A 22,481-nucleotide genomic window follows, 5' to 3' on the forward strand; every position below is an offset into this window, starting at 1 on the left:
ACTTAGAGTTTTCCCTCTTAATTGGCAATAAGTAAACACTTGCCTGAACATAATGCGTTGAGAGTTACTTGCCTACAATGTGTGTAGAAACACCCAGGGCGAGATTCGGTCCTAGGACCTCAGTTTCTCCAGCACACAACACTAACCACTCAGCCAACAGCGATTTGTAAACCGCATTTGCACCCACCCCATCTATCCTAAACAACGGGCTTTGTCAGCGTGGAACCGACAAGTGAGTGGAAAAGACAAAGGCGCACATTGTGCTGTGTTTGTCGTTCCTCCCGTGGCCCGGTGAGCAATGATGAGGGTTGCGATCCTGAAGTACCTGGGTTCAAATCCAGACACATCCTGTGCAATACTGAAAGCAAGCTCAGGCTGGACAGTGGCAGGTTTGCGGCAGGCAGAAGCGGGGGCAGCTGGCAGGTTGAGTGTCCTGGGTGGATGCGGCACCGTGTTACTGCTGTCTCCAACTAAGGGACTTTTTCTCTCAATTGACAATAAGTAAATACTTGCTTGAACAAAATGTTGTGAGAAACACCCGGGGTGAGATTTGAACCTAGGACCACAGGTTCCCCAATGCACAACACACCCCAGTGAGCTAGCAGTGATTTGGAAGTTTCAGTTGCTCCGTGTCCATATATCCTAATCAATGGGCTTTGTCAGTGGAAAAGACAAAAGCGCACGTGGTGCAGTCACCCTTGTTCCTCCCGTGGCCTGGTGGTCAATGATACGGGTTGGGATCCTAAAGTACCTGGGTTCAAATCCAGACACATTCTGAACAATACTGAACGCCAGCTCGGCAGGGCAGCTGCTGGACAGTGGCGGAGGGGGCAACAGGCAGGCACAAAGGCCGGCTGCCACGTAGATGCCTGGTTAAGGCATCTCGGTGGACGCGGGATGGCATGACAAGGAACTCTAATGTAAAGAGTTTTTCTCTTAATTGACAATAAGTAAATGCTTGCTTCCACATAATGCGTTGAGACATACTTACCTACAACGTGTGCTGAGACACCGGGGTTGAGATTCGAAACTAGGACCTGAGGTTTCCCAATGCACGACACACACCACTGAGCTAGCAGTGATTTGAAAGTCTCACTTGCTCCGTGTCCATATATCCTAATCAATGGGCGTTGTCAGTGGGAAAGACAAAGGCGCACGTGGTGCAGTCACCCTTGTTCCTCCCGTGGCCTGGTGGTCAATGATATGGGTTGGGATCCTAAAGTACCTGGGTTCAAATCCAGACACATGCAGTACAATACTGAAAGCGAGCTTGGGCTAGGCAGGTCAGTGGGAGACAGAAGGGGGGTATGGGCAGGCAGGGGGTGGGACAGGCAGGGAATGGGCAGGCAGGCAGGCAGGAAAAATGAAGGGTGGACAAGGCAGGACAGATAACAGCAAAGGGCCGCCCAGTTAGGGCAGAGAGCAGGCAGAACAGTCAGCAGTGAAGGGCGGCCCAGCAGAGAGCAGGCAGTGCAGATGAAGGGCGGACAAGGCAGGACAGTCAGCAGTGAAGGGCGGCCCGGCAGAGAGCAGGCAGTGCAGATGAATGGCGGACAAGGCAGGACAGATAGCAGCGAAGGGCCGCCCAGGTAGGGCAGAGAGCAGGCAGTGAAGGGCGGCGGCGGAGGTGGAGGAGTACCTGTCCGGGGTTGGTGGGCCAAATCCTAAACAGCTGTGGCGAGGGGTGGACAGGTACATGGTGGAGGTGGAGGTGGAGGAAATGGTGAGAAGGTTGGAGGAGAGAGAGGAAAGAGAGTGGAGGAGTGGAAGTGGAAGTGGAGGTGGAGGAGAGAAAGTGGAAGTGGAGGTGGAGGAGGGAGATGTGCGGAGAAGAGAAGGTGGAGGTGGAGGAGGGAGATGTGCGGAGAAGAGAAGAGAAGGTGGAGGCAGAGGCAGAGGAGAGAGGAGAGAAAGGGGGACAAATGTGAAAATTATACAGCAGGTGCCCTATATATTTCTCATTTATGTCCACCATTCTCTCCTCTGCCTCCACCTTCTCTCCACCATTCTCTCCTCTGCCTCCACCTTCTCTCCACCACCTCCACTTTCTCTCCCTCTCCTCACCATTTCCTCCACCTCCACTTTCTCTCCCTCTCCTCACCATTTCCTCCACCTCCACTTTCTCTCCCTCTCCTCACCATTTCCTCCACCTCCACTTTCTCTCCCTCTCCTCACCATTTCCTCCACCTCCACTTTCTCTCCCTCTCCTCACCATTTCCTCCACCTCCACTTTCTCTCCCTCTCCTCACCATTTCCTCCACCTCCACTTTCTCTCCCTCTCCTCACCATTTCCTCCACCTCCACCGCGTACCTGTCCACCCCTCGCCACAGCTGTTTAGGATTTGGCCCACCAACCCCGGACAGGTACTCCTCCACCTCCGCCCTTCACTGCCTGCTCTCTGCCCTAACTGGGCGGCCCTTCCCTGCTGTCTGTCCTGCCTTGTCCGCCCTTCATCTGCACTGCCTGCTCTCTGCCGGGCCGCCCTTCACTGCTGACTGTCCTGCCTGCTCTCTGCCCGGCCGCCCTTCACTGCTGACTGTCCTTCCTGCTCTCTGCCCTAACTGGGCGGCCCTTCGCTGCTATCTGTCCTGCCTTGTCCGCCCTTCATCTGTCCGGCCTGCTCTCTGTCCTGCCCATTGCCTACCTGTCCCAGCCCCTGCCTGTCCCACCCCCTGCCTGCCCATAGCCCCCTTCTGTCTCCCACTGACCTGCCTAGCCCAAGCTAGCTTTCTGTATTGTACGGCATGTGTCTGGATTTGAACCCAGGTACTTTAGGATCCCAAACCGTATCATTGACCACCAGGCCACGGGAGGAACAAGGGTCACTGCACCACGTGCGCCTTTGTCTTTCCCACTGACAACGCCCATTGTTTAGGATATATGGACACGGAGCCAGTGAGACTTTCAAATCACTGCTAGCTCAGTGGTGTGTGTCGTGCATTGGGGAACCTCCGGTCCTAGTTTCGAATCTCAACCCCGGTGTCTCTGCACACGTGGTAGGTAAGTATGTCTAACCACATTATGTTGAAGCAAGCATTTACTTATTGTCAATTAAGAGAAAAACTCTTTACATTAGAGATCCTAGTCTTGCCGTCCCGCGCCCACCGAGGTGACGTAACCAGGTATCTACCTGGCAGCCGGCCTTTGTGCCTGCCTGCTGCCCCCTCCGCCACTGTCCAGCAGCTGCCCTGCCGAGCCGGCGTTCAGTATTGTTCAGAATGTGTTGGGATTTGAACCCAGGTACTTCAGGATCCCAACCCGTATCATTGACCACCAGGCCACGGGATGAACGAGGGAGACTGCACCACGTGCGCTTTTGTCTTTCCCACTGACAAAGCCCATTGCTTAGGATATATGGACACGGAGCAACTGAGACTTCCAAATCACTGCTAGCTCAGTGGGGTGTGTTGTGCATTGGGGAACTTGTGGTCTTAGGATCAAATCTCACCCCGGGTGTTTCTCACCACATTTTGTTCAAGCAAGTATTTACTTATTGTCAATTAAGAGGGAAAACTCTAAGTCAGAGTCACTAGTCCTGGTGCCCATTCCTCAACCAGGACACCAAAGCGTCCATCTGGATTCCGCCCCCTTGCACCGGGTTGCCAACCTTGTGCCTGCCACTGTTCGGCAGATGCCTCGCCTGTGCGAGCTTTCGGTATTGCACTGCATATGTCGGGATTTGAACTCAGGTATTCTGGATCCCAAGCCGTGGCATTGACCACCAGGCCACGGAAGGAACGAAAGGAAGTGCACCATGTGCGCTTTTGTCTTTTGCAAGCTGACAAAGGTCGCATGTTTAAAGATACATGGACAAGCAGTGGCAGTTACTCCCATGTCCCAGCTGGCTTAGCGGATAGAGCTGTGGGTTTGTTCACCTGAGATCCAAGGTTCAAACCCCATTGATACCAATGTCATGTATATCTTCATGTAATGTCTGCAACTAACCCTAACCAAGCTGTTCTCTCCAATATCACTGTTCAATGTGTGTGAGCTAGAAACAGAATAAGAAGTCTACAGTACATCAATAAGCGGTATGCTTGAAGATCCTTGCAAGTGTAAGGAATGATTTGTTTTATGCTTCTTTGCCATTTAATTAAAAAATTGCTGCAGACATGCGCCGCAGCCTATTCGTCAGGGGGGGTCTGGGGGTTGTTGGAGCGCACTTGTTACACACCCATTTCAGCCTGCAATGGACCTCCAGTACGGGAAAAACAGCTGATATTGGCCGATATCGACGATACTCGGAAAATGTCATCGCAATGACTGGGGGCGTTGGAGAGGAGGGACTCATTTCAATTTCTTCCCTGCGCTCCATTTGTTTACCTATTGATGCCCTCTGCGGGCGACACGGTAGCCGACTGGTTAGCACGATGGTCTCACAGTGAGAGACAGCATCGGGCGTGGGTTCGATCCCGGCTCCGGCCATCCTGTGTGGAGTTTGCATGTTCTCCCCGTGCTTGCGTGGGTTTCCTCCCACATTCCAAAAACATGCATGGCAGGCCGATTGAACACTCGAAATTGCCCCTAGGTGTGAGTGTGAGTGCGGATGGTTGTTCGTCTCTGTGTGCCCTGCAATTGGCTGGCAACCAGTTCAGGGTGTCCCCCGCCTCCTGCCCGAAGATAGCTGGGATAGGCTCCAGCACCCCCCGCGACCCTAGTGAGGAGAAGCGGTACAGATGATGGATGGATGCCCTCTGCTCTCACGGCGCGTCGAGTGACGTGGATCGACTTTTATATGAACGGACTAGCAATCGGCCCCTCGCGGCTGAAGCCAGAGGGGAGCCATCTTGCCTTGCCACTGCTACTGCCGTTCATTTGTCACTGAATACACTTCTCAGTGCGTTTCATGCTACAATCCCCGTCACCGGTAATGAGAGCCTCTCAGAGAACAAATTTGACATTTTTCATCAACCGTTCATATAATCAGTATCGCAAATTATGAGTAACAAAGTTTAGGTTTGCATAGGAGAGGGGATTTGTCCCAAACGATTTTGTTGGGAGTTGCGATATCCCACTTCTGACAATTCCCTGGCTGCCAGGATGGCCGAGTGGTCTAAGGCGCCGCGTTCAGGACCCAGTCTCCCCAGGAGGCCTGGGTTCGAATCTCGAATTTCCCCATTGTGGGACTAATAAAGGGCAAATTATTATTATTATATCTTGAAAAAGCACAGAGAGAACATTTTTAAATGGTTTTACCGATGGACTGTGCTTATAGCGCTCCTACCATATTTATCGGTTCCGTCAGAGGTCGGCAATTCCATTATGTTGAGACGCCCAACTCAATTGCGGGGTATGTATATACATACAAATATATATACATAAAAATAGAGCTGCATCATAAGGCTTTTTTTTAAGCTCATGTAAAGTAACTTTTCTTTTTTTTTTTTATAGAAGTTTTTTTTTAAGGAGACTACTTATCGTAAAGGTTTTTTTTTTTTTTTTAATACGACCAGTCAAGTGATCCATGATGACTGCATGATAATGAATGACAGAGACAACAAAAAAGAAATGACTGTATTTCAAACACAATAGGGACATTTACAACATATTGCACTAACATCAAGTGCAAAAAAACCCCAAAACAACTCATTCCCAAAATCTCAAATGTAAAATGGTTTTTCACCATCGGCTCGCTTATTTTTGCTGTTCAGCCTTCCAACATTTTCCTTTTCGTATAGCAGACGTGGTCATTTCTGTTCAGAGCTTCCGTCGGCCCATTTACTTTTTACGACTCATGCTTTAGGCGCCACATTCAGTGTCACCAATTTAACAAGTCAATTAAATTTACAACAAATAAATATATCTCTTTTTACTATGAATGCCCAACATGTTGCACGTGTGACTGTCAATATTGTTACTCATGTGTAACTCATCCAAGAACGTTTACATCAATGCCATTTTTGTTAGACAACACAACTACATGTACTGGCTCTGCCCAGTTGAAGTACAGACCACTTGAAATCACTTCACAATTTTAATTCAAGGACAAAGGCACATCTGGAACATACAAAAAGGAAGCTTGACATTTCGCTTCCAACAAAATCAAATACAAACATCTCAAAATCTTTCGGAGCGCATGGGACTCAAATGAAGCATCGTTGCTTTCATGCACAGCTCGGTCCAAAATAGCCATCATGCAGTCAGTGTTTTCCAAACACACCCAGTGAGTTAGTGACGGAACGGAGACAAAGACACCAAGTGGAAGCACAAAAAAAAAAGAAAAAAAGACCCATCTTAACATCCCGTGTCATCCATGTTCAAACTTTGACACTCACCTCAAGAGCCAGGGAGCTGTCGACCTCGTAGCGTCATTTGACGGGAGCGATCCTTCCTCGTCCTCATGATGTATTTGCCATGCGTTTTGTTACCTTTGTCCATTCCTTCCTTCCTTCCGGCTCCTCTTCTACCCTGCTAAAAAAGCACATGAACGCAGACCATTACTTTTGGGACCGGCGCTTGGAATTTTCATTTGTACTTCGGACCTTGTTCTGGGATTCATGTCCCAACCGCTTCATTCTCCAACCTGCAACAACAAACGTCAGAATCAGAAAGCGCTTTATTGTCATTGCATACAGTGTACAACGAGATTGAGAGCTTCCTTCTCCAACCTGCAACAACAAACGTCAGAATCAGAAAGCGCTTTATTGTCATTGCATACAGTGTACAACGAGATTGAGAGCTCCCTTCTCCAGTGCAGCTTAACAAAACTAAATTTACGATAAAATAAAAAATAAATATGAAATTAATTACAAAAAACATTATGTTGCAGTTCCTCAAGGTAGAGGTAGTTGAGTGCGAGAGTTCAGCATGAAGATGGCTCTCGGGAAGAAACTGTTTTTCAGTCTGTTAGTCTTTGTTTGGCTGCAACAGGTCAAAGAGGAGTGAGCTCAGGTGAGTATCGTCTTTGGTGAGCTCTGCTGAGGCACCGGGTGGCGTAGACGTCCGACAGGGAGGGGAGAGGGCAGCCGATAATCCTCTGCGCTGTTGGGACTGTCCTCTGGAGCCTCACTCTGTCTGCCTCAGTGCAGCCGCCGTACCAGGGAGAGACACAGTCAGTCAGCAGGCTCTCGATGGACGAGTGGTGGAAGGCCAGCAGCAGTTTCCTGTTCAGGTTGAATTTCTTGAGGACCCTCAGATGTGCAGATGCTGATGGACCTTCATCACTGCTGTGGTGTTGTGTGTCCAGGAGATCTGATCGGGGATCTGTTGACTCGACCGTCACCATCTTATTTTCGGGTCTTTCGTCCAATGAGACTCATGGTCCATCCTGCAAAACACATTCAGTACAATCAGTTGGATGCGTCTCACTTGGTGTGATTACGACTGTTGTCCAGTGGTTCTTTGTACCGCTTGGGCCGTCCCACGCCACTGGCACCCTGTTAGAAAGGCAAAGTAGAAACAGTGGCAGAAGAAGGCACAAGAAAACAGCAAGGCGACTTCTCCCGATCATGCAGTCAGTGCACACCCGTGAGTTTGTGACAGAGTGGAGACAAACATCAAGTGGGAGGGGAAAAAAAAAAAAAAAAAGGAAACTCTCCTTGCCAAGGTAGCGCTTTGCTCTCCAAGTACCGGAGCATCTTCTCTCGTCCGAGAACGCTATGGAAAAGAGACTTGTCTTAACATGCGCTGTCATCAATTTTATTGCAAAAGCCAACAAGATGTTCATCTTGCAGTGCCTTCATTGGACGGCTGCAATCCTTCCTCTTCCCATCCATCTACATCGTCATCGTGCACCTCTTGTTGATTTATCTGGCATGCATTTCGTGACCCCGCCTCCACCCTGCAAAACAAGCACACCATTCCTTTGGTGATTGTCGCTTTGCTTCGTCTTCTGAAGATGCAAGTCGACTGCAGGCTCCCTGATGGCCGCTCGCACGCAGCAGCTCCATGTTGGTGATCGCCGCCCGTGAGAGACCTCAACATTTGTGAACATCACTCGGGTCAATGGCGAGGACGGCGCCGACAAAAGCGGTCCAGGAGTCGTAGAAGGCGACTGGAGGTGGGACCCAACTCAGCTGGACAGGAAATTTGGCGAGTACGATGCGCTGCCGTTTAGACAAAAACAAAAATAAATTGGTATGTTTTGGCCACATGACATTTATTTGATTTCTTGCCATTTGTCGACCTTCCAGAGTTTTCCAACCGACTCTTTGTCAACTGCAAAAGGACACTTGCTTTGTCTTCTGACTCATGGTGCTGGTCCAAGTTGCTCTCGGTCGCTGGTCCAGTGCCTCCACAACGCTGAAACACAAATGTTTTCGTGTGAGAATATGACAGACTCCGCCCCCAACGCCTGCCGACACCATCGCCCACCAACCAGCTTTCCAACAGACATCCTCAAACAACAAAAACCTGCTCTGCATCCAGACGAGCCAAACGACGAGCTGACCATCTCCAACAATCCTTGCCAAAGAGCACTCAACCACAACCACACCATCGGCTCCAAAAACACCGTTCACGACTGCCCTCTTTGGCATCAGACCTTTCCTGCTCCTCCAACAACTCCAACAAGCCTCCTTCGCTACGCTCAACCGAGGCAAACCACAAAGCTCACAACTCTGTCTCCTCCTGCGCATCGTTTACAAGCACACCTCAAACAGATTATACTTATTTGTGTGCCGCTTGATTCTTCATTTGCGGAACGGCTCCTCTTCCTCATCCCATCCAGCTCATGCCGAGTCCTGCAACCCAGAAAGAAATTAATTGTGCCTGTCGCATATCAATTTGCAGCCTTTCCATCCATCAGGCTCCTCTTCCGCCCGACAAAAGTGCTTTTGTGCACGTTTCGTCTTGACACTGCACACCGCAGTTCTCGATGTCTCAATTGTTTCACTCGCACGTCTGTTGGTTTTCTTACCCTCGTCTGGTGGCTCGTGATGCCTCTCGCTCATCTCACACCAACGCCACCTTGGAACATAACGTGCAAGAGGACTATTAAAACTTATATTTGCACAGGAAACAAAAAAAAATAAAATACCAAAAGTAGACTCAGTGGCCATGCGTTTCGTGATCTTTCCTTTCATCCGGCTCCTCTTCCAACCTACAAAAACAATTTCATCTTTTGTGCATTCGCACTTATTACGCTGCTGTGGTGCAACATGGGCGCCGGCTCCTCCTCCACCCTGCAACAAGTACATTTGTAGAGCCCTTTATTCACAAAAGAGTCTCAAAATCTAAACAGTCGACGAAAGGTCGGCGACGTCCCCTACAGAAGAAAACCTGAAATTGAAAGATCAACCCCCTTCCAGGACGGCCAGGCTGCAACGGAGGCTGAGTGGGCAACATTTCACACACGCCGTGTTATACAAGGAAGAAAACAACACGAGACTTCATTTCATGAGTCAAAACATAGCAGGTCGTCGGCAGAGAAGCGGTTCTTCCTCAAGACCTGGCCCGGTCGCTCGGTGCAGAATCCACACAGCAAAAGCATCACAAAGTCATGTGACGTGTCACCGACTTGATTGGAGAGTCGACTGTCTGTTGGGTGCGCTCGCCCGTCCTTTCGTGCACCGTGCAAAACGCATAATGTTAGCAAAATTAGATGTGTGCTGCTCACGTCATTTTGCGCATGAATAATTCTAACCCTCGTCTGGTGGTTCTTGATGCCTCTCGGACCATCACACTCCGTCGCCGCCCGACAACCTGCAAGTCAAAGACTGTTAAAACAGACTAAAGATCAAAATACATGTAATGGACAAGTCATACACGGACGCAGTTATGGTCAAAATAATCTGCCTCTGACTTCTCGGCCATATTTCTTCACCCTCCACTTATTTTATTGATGTCCGCGTACTTTCTTTCCCAAGTGTTTTGTCACCCCAAAACACACTTGTGTATGTCCTCATTAGCCTGGTCCAGGTCCTCTTGGTACCCCTCAGCAAATCCGGTGCCTCCACAACCCTGAAACGCAGAGAGGGGTTGGGGTGGATGGTATATCAAATATTAGTTATTGATATGATATTATTAGGGGATGTTAGTGTCGATCAATATGCCGAGTCCACCCTCAAAGCCGACACTGCACACTCTGGCCTTCAATTGCCATCCTCTCACAAGAAAACAACTGCTCTGGATCCAGGCAAACAACTAAAGACCATCTCAAGCAAGACCACCAGACTCCAACAATCAGCCCTCCAAACACTTTCAACGCCTGCCCTCATTTCAAGCCAACCTTTCTAGCACAGCACATAACGAGCATCCAGAACCAAAGTCAACCAAGGCGCGCCACAGAGCTCAACATCCATCCCCCTCCTGTTCGCATGCTCCCCACGCAACTTTAACGTTTGCGTGCTGCTTGATTCTTGACTTGATGTGGAATTGCTTGTTCTCCTCGTCCCATTCTGCTCCTCTTCCAGCCTGCAAAACACACGTGCACCATTACTACCGTGCCGGTTGACAGTTATTTTCAGGAGTAGCAACTGATTACTGTAATACTATTAGAAAAATACGAACTAAAAAAAAAACACAAGTTCACTTACATTTCCTCACGCTCAGTTTGAACTTTCAGTGTGGAGAGCGAGCATCTCACTTCTGCTCACTTTTGGAGTTCACAAAAGCAGCTTTTGTTCAGGCACAGATGAACGTTGCACATTTGGGCACAGTCTGGCCTTTACAGTTGGGCCAAGACTTAAAAAAAGAATTTTCACTTTCGACAAAAGCAGACATTTTCATGCATGCCGTTTGTACAGTCGCGTCCAGAAAAGTTTTCACCAACTTATTTGCACCTGGTCCGAGGGCCTTTGTATTGTAGAATTTGGGGTTCATTTTTAGTTCTGCAGAGAAACCATCAACACAAATTACATTAATAACCCAACATGTCATTTTTGTAATAATTAGAAATACTAAGTGCGGTATCTAAAGAAAACGCGTATAAGTGATGATAATCGTCTCGATACAGCATCATATTTGCAACTGGAAATACGCCATCATGGCCGACCTTAGCAAATTACCATCAAACTGAATCTGTGAAATATCTTCCTCGTGTTAGCAATACAAGTTCACAATAAGAATGTACAGACGTTTATTTCAGCACAACTTGCCTCAAATCCGACAGATTGCAGTCCAAAAATGGCGGCGTAGCACAAGTCGAGTGGAGGCGTCCAAATTAGGAGAAATGTCCGCTCCAAGCGTAAAATGCTTGCAAAAGGTTCAGAGGTATGTGTTGGTCATATAATCAACCGGCAGTGGAAAAAAGCAGGCGAAATTCTTGACTAAATTTGCAGCGGAATGGGTTCAACGCAAATTTGGGACAATCAAAATTAAGGGGGAGACACAAGTCACATTCACAAGTTTGTAAAACAAGAAATATTCAAGAACAATTAATTGTACAGGGAGGAATAAAACCACATGAAAAAAAAATTAATTAAACCAGACAAGCAAATTAGAAAAAGACAGAAAAATAAAATAGTTACAGACGACCTGAAATAAAATACAGCATACTCAAATACCAACGATTAGACACATACACAAAAAAACTACAGTTCAATTCCAAGTACAAGTCATCGGATGCGTCATGGTCAACATTTAAAAAATACAATGCAAAAAAAAAGAAAAAGCTGGCCAGCATTAAAACAAATTAAAAACAGTTGAAATTGCAACAAAGCGAATTGTGACAAGCTGTGCTCGAACCTCAAACGCTGTTACATCTCTCAAGTATGCAAATCCTGTAAAAAGTCAAATCATTGAGAGAAGATGCAACAAACATCAAACATTTGCTCGGGTGTGCACTTACCTGAGGAAAAGCCATGCGGTCGGGCGCCATCTTGCTTCACCTGCATTTGATAATTCCCGCCGTGCACACCTGTGTCCAATTGTCTTGCAGGCATGACGTCACGTCCGCCAATCCAACCTTCTTCTTCAGCTTGTTCAACAGCGTTTTGCACACTAGCGCAACCCGGTGACCTTTCATGATGACTGCATTGGCTTATCTTGATTAAAATTGAAATTAGTGCTTCAATTTCAGGCCACCAAAATGAAAGGAAACGGCCCGTCTCTCTTTTGGCCATTCGATATTATATTTATCTGGAATCAGATATTTAAAATTGGAAAACTGGAACGAGTCAGCAAAAGTCAAATAGTTTAATTTTCTGTTTTTATTTCTAAGACAAAAAATAGAATATATCACGAGACCAAAATCAAAATATGCCTCGTAGATTTGTTGTAGATTCCTGGAGGTTGTCACAGATAGCATTTCTCCTTCTTCAGGAGGTGGTCATAAGTACTGCAATGTGCAAGCCTAATTCCACAAATGTTAATTATACTTGTAGAAAACCCTTCTGGTGAATAATAATAATAATGATGATAATAATAATAAAAATAATCAGTCACTGTTCTACGGACTGCAATTGGGTAACAGGCTGCACAAACAAATACATATTTCATACACACAAAGTATTTATTTATAATAAACGTGTTTAAAAAGTATTTATTTATAATAAACGTGTTTACAAAGTATTTATTTAAAATAAACGTGTTTATTTATATTTTATGTAGTGCAGCATATGTGACCAAACTGTATGTTATAACCTCGGCCGTTCACCCACACGCTACAATGTCGCCATCTCCTGGCCAGTACGAGAAATGCAGTCGGTGACAACTCCCGGTAATCTAAAACAAATATAGGAACCGTATTTCGATTTGTGCCTCATGGTATATTCTATTTTCGTTTACGAATTAAAAATGTTTTTAAACTTTTCTTTACTCATTCCAGACAAACTAGAACGTCAAGCAGTATTTCGATTTGGGTGTTTTGATGTGAACCTGAAAATCAAATAACCAGTCTTTTTTCTATTTTTAAAATTTGTCTTCAAACGTAATAACCAAAAGAGACACGGACTTTTTTGCCTTTCGACCATCCCGCTCCAAATGCCACCTTGTAACAAAATTGTTTTGGATTATTGTAAAAATGAAAAAAAAAACTAGACTATTCATTACTCGTTCCAGATAAACGAGACAATAAAGATGTATTTCAATTTTCAATGTTTCAAAATTAAAAAAATTAACCTCAAATAAAGAGGAATTTTTCTATTTTTAATATATGTTTTCAAACGTAAACTACAATGACCGAAAGAGAGAGCGAGTAAGTCAGTGGACGCAGTTTACTGCCACCTTGTGGACGTTAAGCGCAAGTGGCCCTGGAAGTGTCTCACAGGAATGTAAAGTCGCAGTCATTTCTTCCCCCGCCTTCATTATCAGCTCACAGACAACATTAGTCTGGGTGGAAGCCAGAAGACAACTGTACGAGGAGGAGGCGGAGGAGAAGGCGGAGGAGGAAGGCGAAGTACTTGTATAAAGCCGAGAGTGAACATGTGAGGCCACATTCACAAGCGACAATACAAACTTGTGCTCTCACCTCTCAGGACGCTCAGTGACACTTTGATGCAAAGGACGGGCACGCGTTAATATTTTTTGCTCAATTTTTCTTACACTTGGATTATTTCATTTTAAAACGTCTTTTAAACGGAGTGATGGATATTTATATTTTAGTTTCCGTGTTGTCTGTTCTGCACTCCTGGATTTTAAGCACAGGTAAGGAAAACACGTTGAATTAATGTTTAACTGGACATTTGGGATTAATTAAGATATATTTATATCAAAAACATTTGTTTCAGTGTTTTGTTGATTTGTAATTTCAGCGTTCTGTGCGCCCGTTGACGCGTCGCCCACAGTCTCCCAGGTGCGCCATGTGCGCAAAAAGCGCTGCTCGTGCGCTACTTTCTTGGACAAGGAGTGCGTCTATTTCTGCCATTTGGACATCATATGGGTCAACACTCCAGAGTAAGTATCTCCTCTTAATTAAACGGACTCCAAAATGTTTCAGATTGGCTCATAATCATGAACGGATTTACATCTGGGGGATGAAAATGAAGAGATCAGTTTCTGAGAGATGGGTAAAAAAAAGAACATTTTAGTTTCAACCTCAAATTCCAAATAGCACTAGTGTTGTCATTTCGAGCATTTATTTGTAGGAAATAAAAAATGGTCAAATTACCCCAAAAATTAATACTGTGTAGATTCTCAGACATGCAGGTCAGATATTACCCAAAAGTTTAATCGAGGCAACTTTTTATCCGTCAAACACGTTCATCTTAGAGTCTCAAGACTTCAATTGTAATTTTGAGATCCTTTTTGGATTAAAAGTGAAATCACTTCAATAAAAGGGTCCATTTCCCTTCATTCAATCTTTGCACATTACCAAAGACCAAGTTCAGTGTTTTTTTTGTTTTTTTTTCCAAAGCTCATACAACATACACGTCAAAACAATAAAACCAAAAATCTTAAATTCAAGTCAAGGTGATGACTGTTACAATGATCTAACCTCTCCATTGTCTTTCCAGGCGCGTCGTCTCTTATGGCTTGGGCAATGCTCCCAGGAAAAGACGTTCGGTCCCGGTCGCCACGACAACCGAGAGCAGTCGCTCCAGGTGCCAGTGCCTGCATCAGGGAGACCTCACCTGCACTCACTTCTGCCACAGGCTGGACAACAAACAGCTCAGGTGGGTTGTGTGCATCTCATATCACCTGCTCGCTATAAAAAAAAAAAAACAAAAACAAAAAAACATTAACTTGTATTTAGCTATCCCACAAATGCCTTATTTACTGTAAGCATCCAGTAAATTGCTGGAGAAAAAGAAAAAAAAAATCCCCCTTTAAGCATGCACCGGCGTGTTAGAGTGCTTAAATGTTCTTAAATAGGGGATATAATTTTAAGTCATCATGTGTTGCAGGGATGAGACATCAGCAGAGACGGAAATCCACTCTGACGACCTGGCTGAGCTGGGGACTCACATGAGCAAGAATAAGAGGTGAGGAACAATGAAGGAAAAAAAAATATCTATATAAGTGTTGATTCGATTAATTTAGTCAAGTAAAATTTGAAAAAAAATCAGACGTCAACGTGTCGTCATCCACGGCGAGCAAAAAAAGGAATTTGACAAAAATAAATCTAAAAATCATACTTACACCCCTCTCTACTCATAATTGAGATAATTAATCTGTCTGTCAATATAAATCACTAGCAAAGATATAAGTGAACAAAGACATTATTTGTGAGAAGTGAATCATTTCTAAAAAAAAAAAAAAAAAGAATTTCCCGCGGCACATTTTTAGCGTTCTCAGACAAAATCCTCCCAGAATCCTTAGCGAGCACATTATTATTTGTTCCAGCACATTAAAAAAAATGTCTGGTACAATTACGCTTTCATCTTTAGTCAACATGATGACTGTTTGTGTCTAATTTACCACATCTCGCTTTCAACTGTCTCCTCATAATGGCACAATAATGACTCCTCCATTTAGCGGCGCATTTTTTTGGACATTCGGTATTTTCGGAAGTGCGTGACTAACAGCTCACCCCTCAAATTGTTTGAATACAATTTCCCAGAACCTGAAACAAGACCGTCTCAAATACCTAATTGCCGTCTTTGTACGCAGGATGAACAATCAGAGACGGGTGACGCCACCCTGGCGCGGCGCCGCCACCAAAGCGCAGCTGCTCCTTAAGGAGTGGACGCGGCGGCGCGGGGTGCGAACGGGGCAGGCCGAGGGGACGACCCAACCAGTGATGAGCCGTTCTACCATCAAGGAGGAGGACGCGGAAAGGTTTTCGTAACGTTCGCGATGGAGCGAAATACCTCGGGGACGGCGAGGCCAACGACCACCTTGACGTTGGCGACGTGAGCACCTGCATCTTGATTGCATCCTGAGGGAACAGAGACAAGAGGCTGAGATGTCAAAAGAGATAAGCTGAAGACAAGAACTATTTTTTTTTTTTTTTTACAGTCAAACTACTTCCTCATCACAAGAGCGCACTCCAAATAGAACATTCAGAAGCATTTCAAGTTTTTTTTTTGTTTTGTTTTTTTTACTCACTGCCATCTATGGATTATTATAATTCCCCCAAACTTGGATGCCAGCATGTAGTCGGGAACATGCCACTATGGCTGAACCACTTCCTGTCTAGCTATGCACTAAAGTTGCTCACGGGAATTATAATTTAATTGTTCTCCCTCAACCAAAAAAAAAGAAAAAAGTATTCCGTTCCTCAATGTGTTAGGTTTTATATATTGTCATATTTATTTGTATATTTTTACTTTATTCCGGAGCCATATTGGTGATGCATCGTCATTTCTATGAAATGTTTTGACGTCACGATGCCAAATTCTGGCGAAATATTTGAATAAATGTGTTTATTTAAATCTGAGTCGACTTGTGTTTGTTTGTTTTGTTTTTTTTAATCAGCACAGCAGGAGAAGAGAGCATTTGTTGTAAGATTTTTAAAAAAGCTGGATAAAATTGTGCAATACTTCAAAATTAATTAAAAAAAAAAAAAGAGAGAGAGAGAAGTCGTACAAAGTGTGCGGAATAATAATTGGTCTGTTTTCAGCCTGCAAATTTGACATTCGCGCGACCGATTTTGTTCCTCCTGCCGTGCGGCGAGACCCGAAATACAAACTCGTGAGTCGTGACGAGGATTTTCAGGTCTCCTTCGAAACTGACTTGCACAGAAAGTTTGCACACCCCTGCATCAGTGACTTCATTCTTCTGCCCGAATGGTCATCTTTGTGGCTTTTGCATCAAGCACCTGCTGAGACGTGACTCATCAAAACACGACTCACTCTGACGGTCGCGATCTGGCTCGGAGAAGCTCGGGTCCGATGATGCCTGCAGATAAGAGCAATTTACAGTCGCGGCGCTTTAATCAAATTTTCATCGCACAGTTTTGCATTTTTTTTTTTTTTTTTTTTTGCGCGATCACCTCCTGATCGATATTTGATCACTTTGGTTTAATTCAACCCAGCAAGAGATTTTTTGGGCAACATTGTAACCTGACTACAAAAAAAAAAAAAAATGCTAAATTACTTCATGATAGCAACTGAGAAAATATACCTCACGTCTTTATATTCAGATTACAATTTCTTAGCGCCACAAGTTTGTGGTTTGTAGGTTGGCACAAGACGCAATGCGGTCGCCGCAAATCATTATTTGCGCGGACAACATCAAACAAATTTCTTTAATCAGGCCTTGGGAATATTTTCGTCATGGTAATTAATGCCCTTGTTCAAGTTCCTCCATGTCGGGAATTGACTATCGCTTTACGTCTTTTTTTTTTTTTTAAACACCATCGTCATCTGCAGAGGATGAGGAAAAACAACAACAAATTAAGGAGTCAAAAGTACCGATGACTTTCAAAGGATACATTTGTCCGAAAAATAAACACGCAAGTAATGACACATACCTACTTTTTTTATTCCCCACCCCTGCTAAAATGTTGGTAAACAAGGCAAAATGTTGTACTGAATATTTTGCCACTAACGACTCTCCCTAACGTTATGGGACAAATTCGCTCCCGTTTACGTGCAGCGTGGTGAATGTCATACAAGTTGTTCTTGGGTTCACTTCAAACGGCGGCGCGACTCAATTCCCTCCCATCACTCATTGCTAAATTGTTTGGATTGGCAGCAGACAGCAACCCAGTGCAAATTGGTGGAAAACTTTTTTTTTTAACTCTGCAGGCCGTGCGGCAGACGTATTCTAATTAGACTGACGATGCCTCGGGGCTGCTCGCAATAAATACGGTTACCGTTTTCTGTGTGGAGAGGCCAATAACATTCTGAGTATCCAGATCAACCTGGTTTTTGTTTGCAAAACAGTTACAGACATGTCTGACACAATCAGACACGACGAGACGTTATAAAAGAAAAAAATATTAACTTTACGAGTTATTTAACCAGCGAATGACAATGCAGTCGATCGGCAGACTGTTATTCAGCATGACGATATTGGACGCTGCGCAGAGGCAGGTTAGACCGGGTGTTGGTAATTTTACAAACGCATGCAAGCGGGTGTATTAAAAAAAAAAAAAAAAAAAGAAAAATGGTGGTTTGCGCCATCGTGGGCGTGACAGCGAAACTCATGCTTAAACTAGCTCCTCCCAATATGCAAAGCTGGTCTCTCAATTGAGATGTACCACTTCAACATATTATTGTTGAACATTAGTTTTCGATTTCGACTGCGGGCATGGTCGGTGTTTCAGAATGACGCATCTGAATACAAATAGGTGAATTGGTGAATCGTGAGCGATTTGGTTGTCATTAAATTACAACCTCATTACAATTATGGCTACTTAACCAACACATGAAATTAGAACCTTTTTAATTGAACCATTGTGCTGTGTGTGATTAAATTTTTTATCTATTTAACTGCAAAAAAGAAAATCAGTAATTAATCGCGATTAATCGCATTTTTTCTGCGACTATTTTTTGTTTGGCTTTTAACAGGTATTTACTTGAATAATATATTATAATTAATGTAAAATCACCAAATATGAACTGTGTCATCCTTCAATACGATCTAAACTGAGTCATCTTTACCGTAATTTTTTTCCAAAAAATTCTCAAAACTCATACATTTCGTTGTAAGCAACACACTTCAGCATTGTTGGTTTACAAGGCCCAGTGGTAGTTGTTTTGTTCTGAGCTCATGTGCAAAAGGTGAGCAGCTAATTTGGAATTTGGCTTTCCAAGTTATGCAAATTAATGTTTGAAAAAAATGTAACTGAGTTAACTGAGTTAAGATATTTAATCGCTTAAATTTTTTTAAAAAATTATCTTGAGTTATCACTTTCATTTTGACAGCGCTAATTTTTTTTACTTATTTTAATTTCTACAACATTCTAACTCAATGATACGCAACTGTACCAAACTGTTTGCGATAATATCAGAAGAAGCGCGAGTCCGAGTTATCATGTTGACATTATCATCATTCTATTTAAAACACAATCACATGCCCTTTACTTCATGAGTCAGCTTTGCCCGAAAAAAAACCCGATCCTATTTACATTTCTGCGAGAGCGCTGCTCCACCATCATCCCACCTTGCATAATATACTTGCACTCCAAAGAGGTTAACACGCACGCGGGTCGGCCCGGCCCGGCCCGGCCCGGCGACGCAACACAATGGAAGTCACCCTCTGAACTATTCACTTCAATGCAAGCAACTCCCCTGGGACGTTGGCTTTTGACACAAGTCATTAGTCTATTGAATAGCGTGCGAGCTAGCATAATAGCCCATTACACAGCGAGGAATCTCCACCGCCTGGCAGGAATTCGGCAGCTAACAATAGAAAGGGAACGTCGAGGGCGGGGCTGATGGGCCTCGACATCTGACGCGCGTGACCTGCGCTGCATCAACACACCCGATTTTCCATTACGCACACATCGACACACTCAGGAAAAGTCAGCGATATTCGGCTTTTGCGGTCAATTTCAGGTCGGACCGAAAACGCACCATTGAGGACAGAAAAGGAGCGCCGATAATCCTGCGTGCCAACCGAGTGTCTCCCTAACTATGAGAGGAATACCCCTGAGCTGATCCTGTGCTGACAGACGTGAATGTGAGACGTTGCACATCTGCACAGCTCGGCTTTATTTAAAGGGACGAAGAAGGAGCGAGGGGAGCTTTCACCTGTTGCTCGTATGAACGAGGGGAGACGCGGGAATGTGGGGAATGCTCTGAATTGTGCACCGCATTCCATAAAGGGGTCAGCGTTTGAAATTGGTGGTCCAAATTTCGTTCAGAGGAGCCAGAAATGATCAATAAAAATTCTCCACAACGCCCACGCGCATTAAATATTTATATATCCGGACGGATTTTTTTATTTTTTTGTATTGGAACTGTTTTGAACACAGGTATATGTGGGTGTGCAGACTTGTGCAACTATTTGATCTCTAGTGTTTATTTTTACTTTTTTTCCCCCCAATGATATATAATGGTCCAGCTGGTGTTTAAACAGGGGTGTGTAGACTTTTTACAGCCTCCGGAAGTCGAACATATTCCTCCAATTATTGCTGAATTAATTTCACGGGAATCCGAAACGAATGTTACACAGCGTCTTGGTATTCCAGCTATTGCCTTTGCCGTCGGGTTATTTAAAAAAATGCTACATTGTTTGGTATTACCTCAGCGCAAAAATAAAGTCTTGTGATGGAAACGACCGCTCGGGCTTTAGCACCTCATAAATCTAGCGCATCGTCACACTATCAGACTAAATATTAAGACAAGCGTCCAAACTTTTGGCCGCAATTTACCGGGACACGCTCTTAAAGCGGCATGCACAGTTATGCGTCGAATGCATTTTTTTTTTTTTTTTTTCTGTTCTCTTTTGTCAAGTGTGTTTGCTTACATTGCCAGGCGGCCGGCGATGAGACGCTTTTCCTGTCCTTCTCTTTTATATGCACGGCCTCCACGCAAATCCCTCGTGAAGGACGCACAAGGTAAATGTTGACGGACGCCACAGGTGTGCGACGCTCTGAAAGGGATGGAAAATTATTTTTCAGCTGTGAATCATACCGGCATTGTCAGTCATTATTTAAAGGTTTGGGAAGCAACTGCCTTGCTTGTCAATCAAATGCTTTCCTTTTCCTTTTTTTTTCTTCCTTTTTTTAACCTATATTTAAGCACACTGTCGATGTTTAAACTGTTCCATTAAACAATTTAGGAATAAAACGATTTTTTTTTCATGAACACTAGGGGCTACTATGCTACTGTACATTACTGTTGGAAATAATGTACGCTTGTGTATGACTGTCCAATTTTTTTTTTTTTTTTGGAACTTGGTTTAAGAACCACAGCTACAAATCATTCGGGCTCACACAGTAATGGTTTCACCACAACTCATCCTCCCACTCCAGCAAGTGCATGTGCGTCGGCTTCGTGTTGTTGTTTTGATAGGAAGGTCGCCAACTGATAAACTTGTGTTGGACTCATTGTGTCGGGTGTCTTTCCAGTCGCAATCACGGTCCGCTGTGGCACAAGCCCGTCTTTGTGTACGGAATGCCACCATGATTATTCATGTTGGGGCCTGGAACTTTACATTCTTCACTGTAGTCAACATGGGAGGGGGGGGGGCGGGGGGAGGGGGGGTGATATGTTGTCTTATTAAATCGTTATTTAACCATATTCAAGGTGCTAGGCCAATCAGATGATATAACCGTGAAATTAATTGACATGTTTTCCAAGCGTGCATAAGCTTATTAAGCTTTTATCTATTTTTCAGTCAATGCAGCTCCGTAACAATAATCCCCACCGTGAGTCGCAAGAGCACGTGCGCACCCACAAAGAAGAGGGAGGAGATTGTTACAACATGGATGCAGGCGAGGATTTTCACATCTTTATAATAACGCGGGGTGGGCAACAATAGAGAGTGACTTCTTGGGTACTGATTAATGCTTTTGGGACATGCTTGGGAAATTAAATTATGTTACAATTTTTAAACATATTTGAAGACAATGATCATGTTCAAAGATTTATCACAAGAATTAGAAAACAGATCCGTAAATCGACAGCTGTCTAATTTCTATTTATTTATTTTATTTATTAATTTAATTTAATTTTATTTAATTTAATTTAATTTTATTTAATTTTCACAACCACATTTTTGACTTTTTGCTCACATCCACATTGCTGAATGTACATGTGCATGTAAGCAAGTCTGGTGGCATGAATGAGGATTAGAAAAAAAAAAAAAAAAAAGGCTCAACACCAAGGGAGCACTTCAGGTCCAGTAGTTAGAGGGCACAAATATTTGATCCAGGCGTTGACAACTTGCACTACGCCACTGCAAGCAGGGACAAGTTACTTAATATGTTTTCTTCGCTCATAAAAGGCTACAGACTCAAAACGTTTACACTTACTATAAATTCATTCTGGACCTCAAAAATAAAACCTCAATAAATCAAATTATAAACGACACTCCAAAATAGACGGTTGACCACAGGGGTTGCTTCCAGTTGCGTCGCTGATAAGATTGCGCTAATAGTCATTTGTTGATGAAGCGTTATCTTTTTTTTGGGGTGTCTTTTCGCAACACATTCCACGCATATTTCCATTCAGACCCATTTCCCATAGACGGCGTCTGTCGCCACAGAAGCCCCCGCGTGCCCCCACGCAATGCTGATTAGCGCGTGGAAAATGTGAACAGTGACGACTGCGGTCCCGTCGTGTCATGAGGGAATCACCTCTATGTGCGGTGGAGAAGACGGAAACCAAAAAAAAAAAAAAAAAACATGCATACACTCAGGGGCGAACAATAAGGCACTCTAAAATAGAAACGCCAATATGCGAGTGTCTGAAAGCAGCCCGTGAATGCGCGCTTGTTTCAAAGTGTTTACTCGGGTGTCTCAAGGGTGAAAGTTATCCTCCTAGGAACCTTGCCTGGTGGCGTGTCACAACAAGCAATGACTACCTCCTTCCAGATAAACCCAATCACACACACAGAAGTTTACACGTTATTTTATCAATCCATCTTATCCGATCACTCAGCTATTTTACTGTGCTGGACACAATGCATGTTGCAGCAGCGCGACTGCGCTCATGTCGCTTCGCCCTCTGCCTTCACGCTCACTGCCTGGCCGCTATCTGCAGCAAAACAGAAGATTGGGCGCACCTGCAGCCAACTCAGGGAGATTTTCTTCCGAAACAAAAAG

General features: G+C 44.5%; 1 protein-coding gene and 2 long non-coding RNA genes across 6 annotated transcripts in view; 1 reads left to right on the plus strand and 2 right to left on the minus strand.

Annotated features, from left to right (window-relative positions):
• Positions 1–12,001, minus strand: part of LOC148321308 (uncharacterized) — a 93,444-nt gene extending 81,443 nt beyond the window's left edge. Inside the window, exons 1-5 of one of the 4 annotated variants that reach the window (XR_015847020.1) lie at positions 10,477–10,648; positions 8,859–10,354; positions 6,752–8,682; positions 6,484–6,524; positions 6,277–6,412 (exon numbers count right to left, since the gene is read on the minus strand). This is a non-coding gene — a long non-coding RNA (uncharacterized LOC148321308). Of the gene's footprint in view, positions 1–6,276; positions 6,413–6,483; positions 6,525–6,751; positions 10,355–10,476; positions 10,649–11,626; positions 11,671–11,729 lie in introns of those variants that run through there. The other 3 variants (XR_015847019.1, XR_015847018.1, XR_015847021.1) reach the window with 3 other exon arrangements.
• A 1,027-nt stretch (positions 12,002–13,028) lies between these two features.
• LOC148321313 (uncharacterized) lies at positions 13,029–16,655 on the minus strand. Its single transcript, XR_015846764.1, has 4 exons — positions 16,517–16,655; positions 15,631–15,698; positions 14,316–14,525; positions 13,029–13,847 (listed from the first exon to the last, which is right to left on the minus strand). It is a non-coding gene; the product is annotated as an uncharacterized LOC148321313 (long non-coding RNA).
• Positions 13,265–16,188, plus strand: edn1 (endothelin 1). Its single transcript, XM_088318210.1, has 5 exons — positions 13,265–13,525; positions 13,633–13,774; positions 14,335–14,493; positions 14,725–14,802; positions 15,431–16,188. The coding sequence occupies exons 1-5, from the start codon at positions 13,465–13,467 to the stop codon at positions 15,606–15,608; spliced, it is 618 nt and encodes a 205-aa protein (XP_088174336.1). The 5' UTR covers positions 13,265–13,464; the 3' UTR covers positions 15,609–16,188.
• Positions 16,656–22,481: the final 5,826 nt, after the last annotated feature.

Source organism: Idiotropiscis lumnitzeri, chromosome 16, assembly GCF_059441095.1.
Source record: "Idiotropiscis lumnitzeri isolate Australia: NSW breed Sydney's pygmy pipehorse chromosome 16, RoL_Ilum_1.0, whole genome shotgun sequence".
NCBI lineage: Eukaryota > Metazoa > Chordata > Actinopteri > Syngnathiformes > Syngnathidae > Idiotropiscis > Idiotropiscis lumnitzeri.

What these genes read in the sequence shown, in the direction of transcription:
- edn1 (XM_088318210.1), top strand. Translation starts at nt 13,465, where the DNA reads ATGGATATTTATATTTTAGTTTCCGTGTTGTCTGTTCTGCACTCCTGG. An exon ending in CTCCTGGATTTTAAGCACAG is followed by an intron (nt 13,526 to 13,632) that starts GTAAGGAAAACA and finishes TTGTAATTTCAG; the next exon opens with CGTTCTGTGCGCCCGTTGAC. An exon ending in CACATGAGCAAGAATAAGAG is followed by an intron (nt 14,803 to 15,430) that starts GTGAGGAACAAT and finishes CTTTGTACGCAG; the next exon opens with GATGAACAATCAGAGACGGG.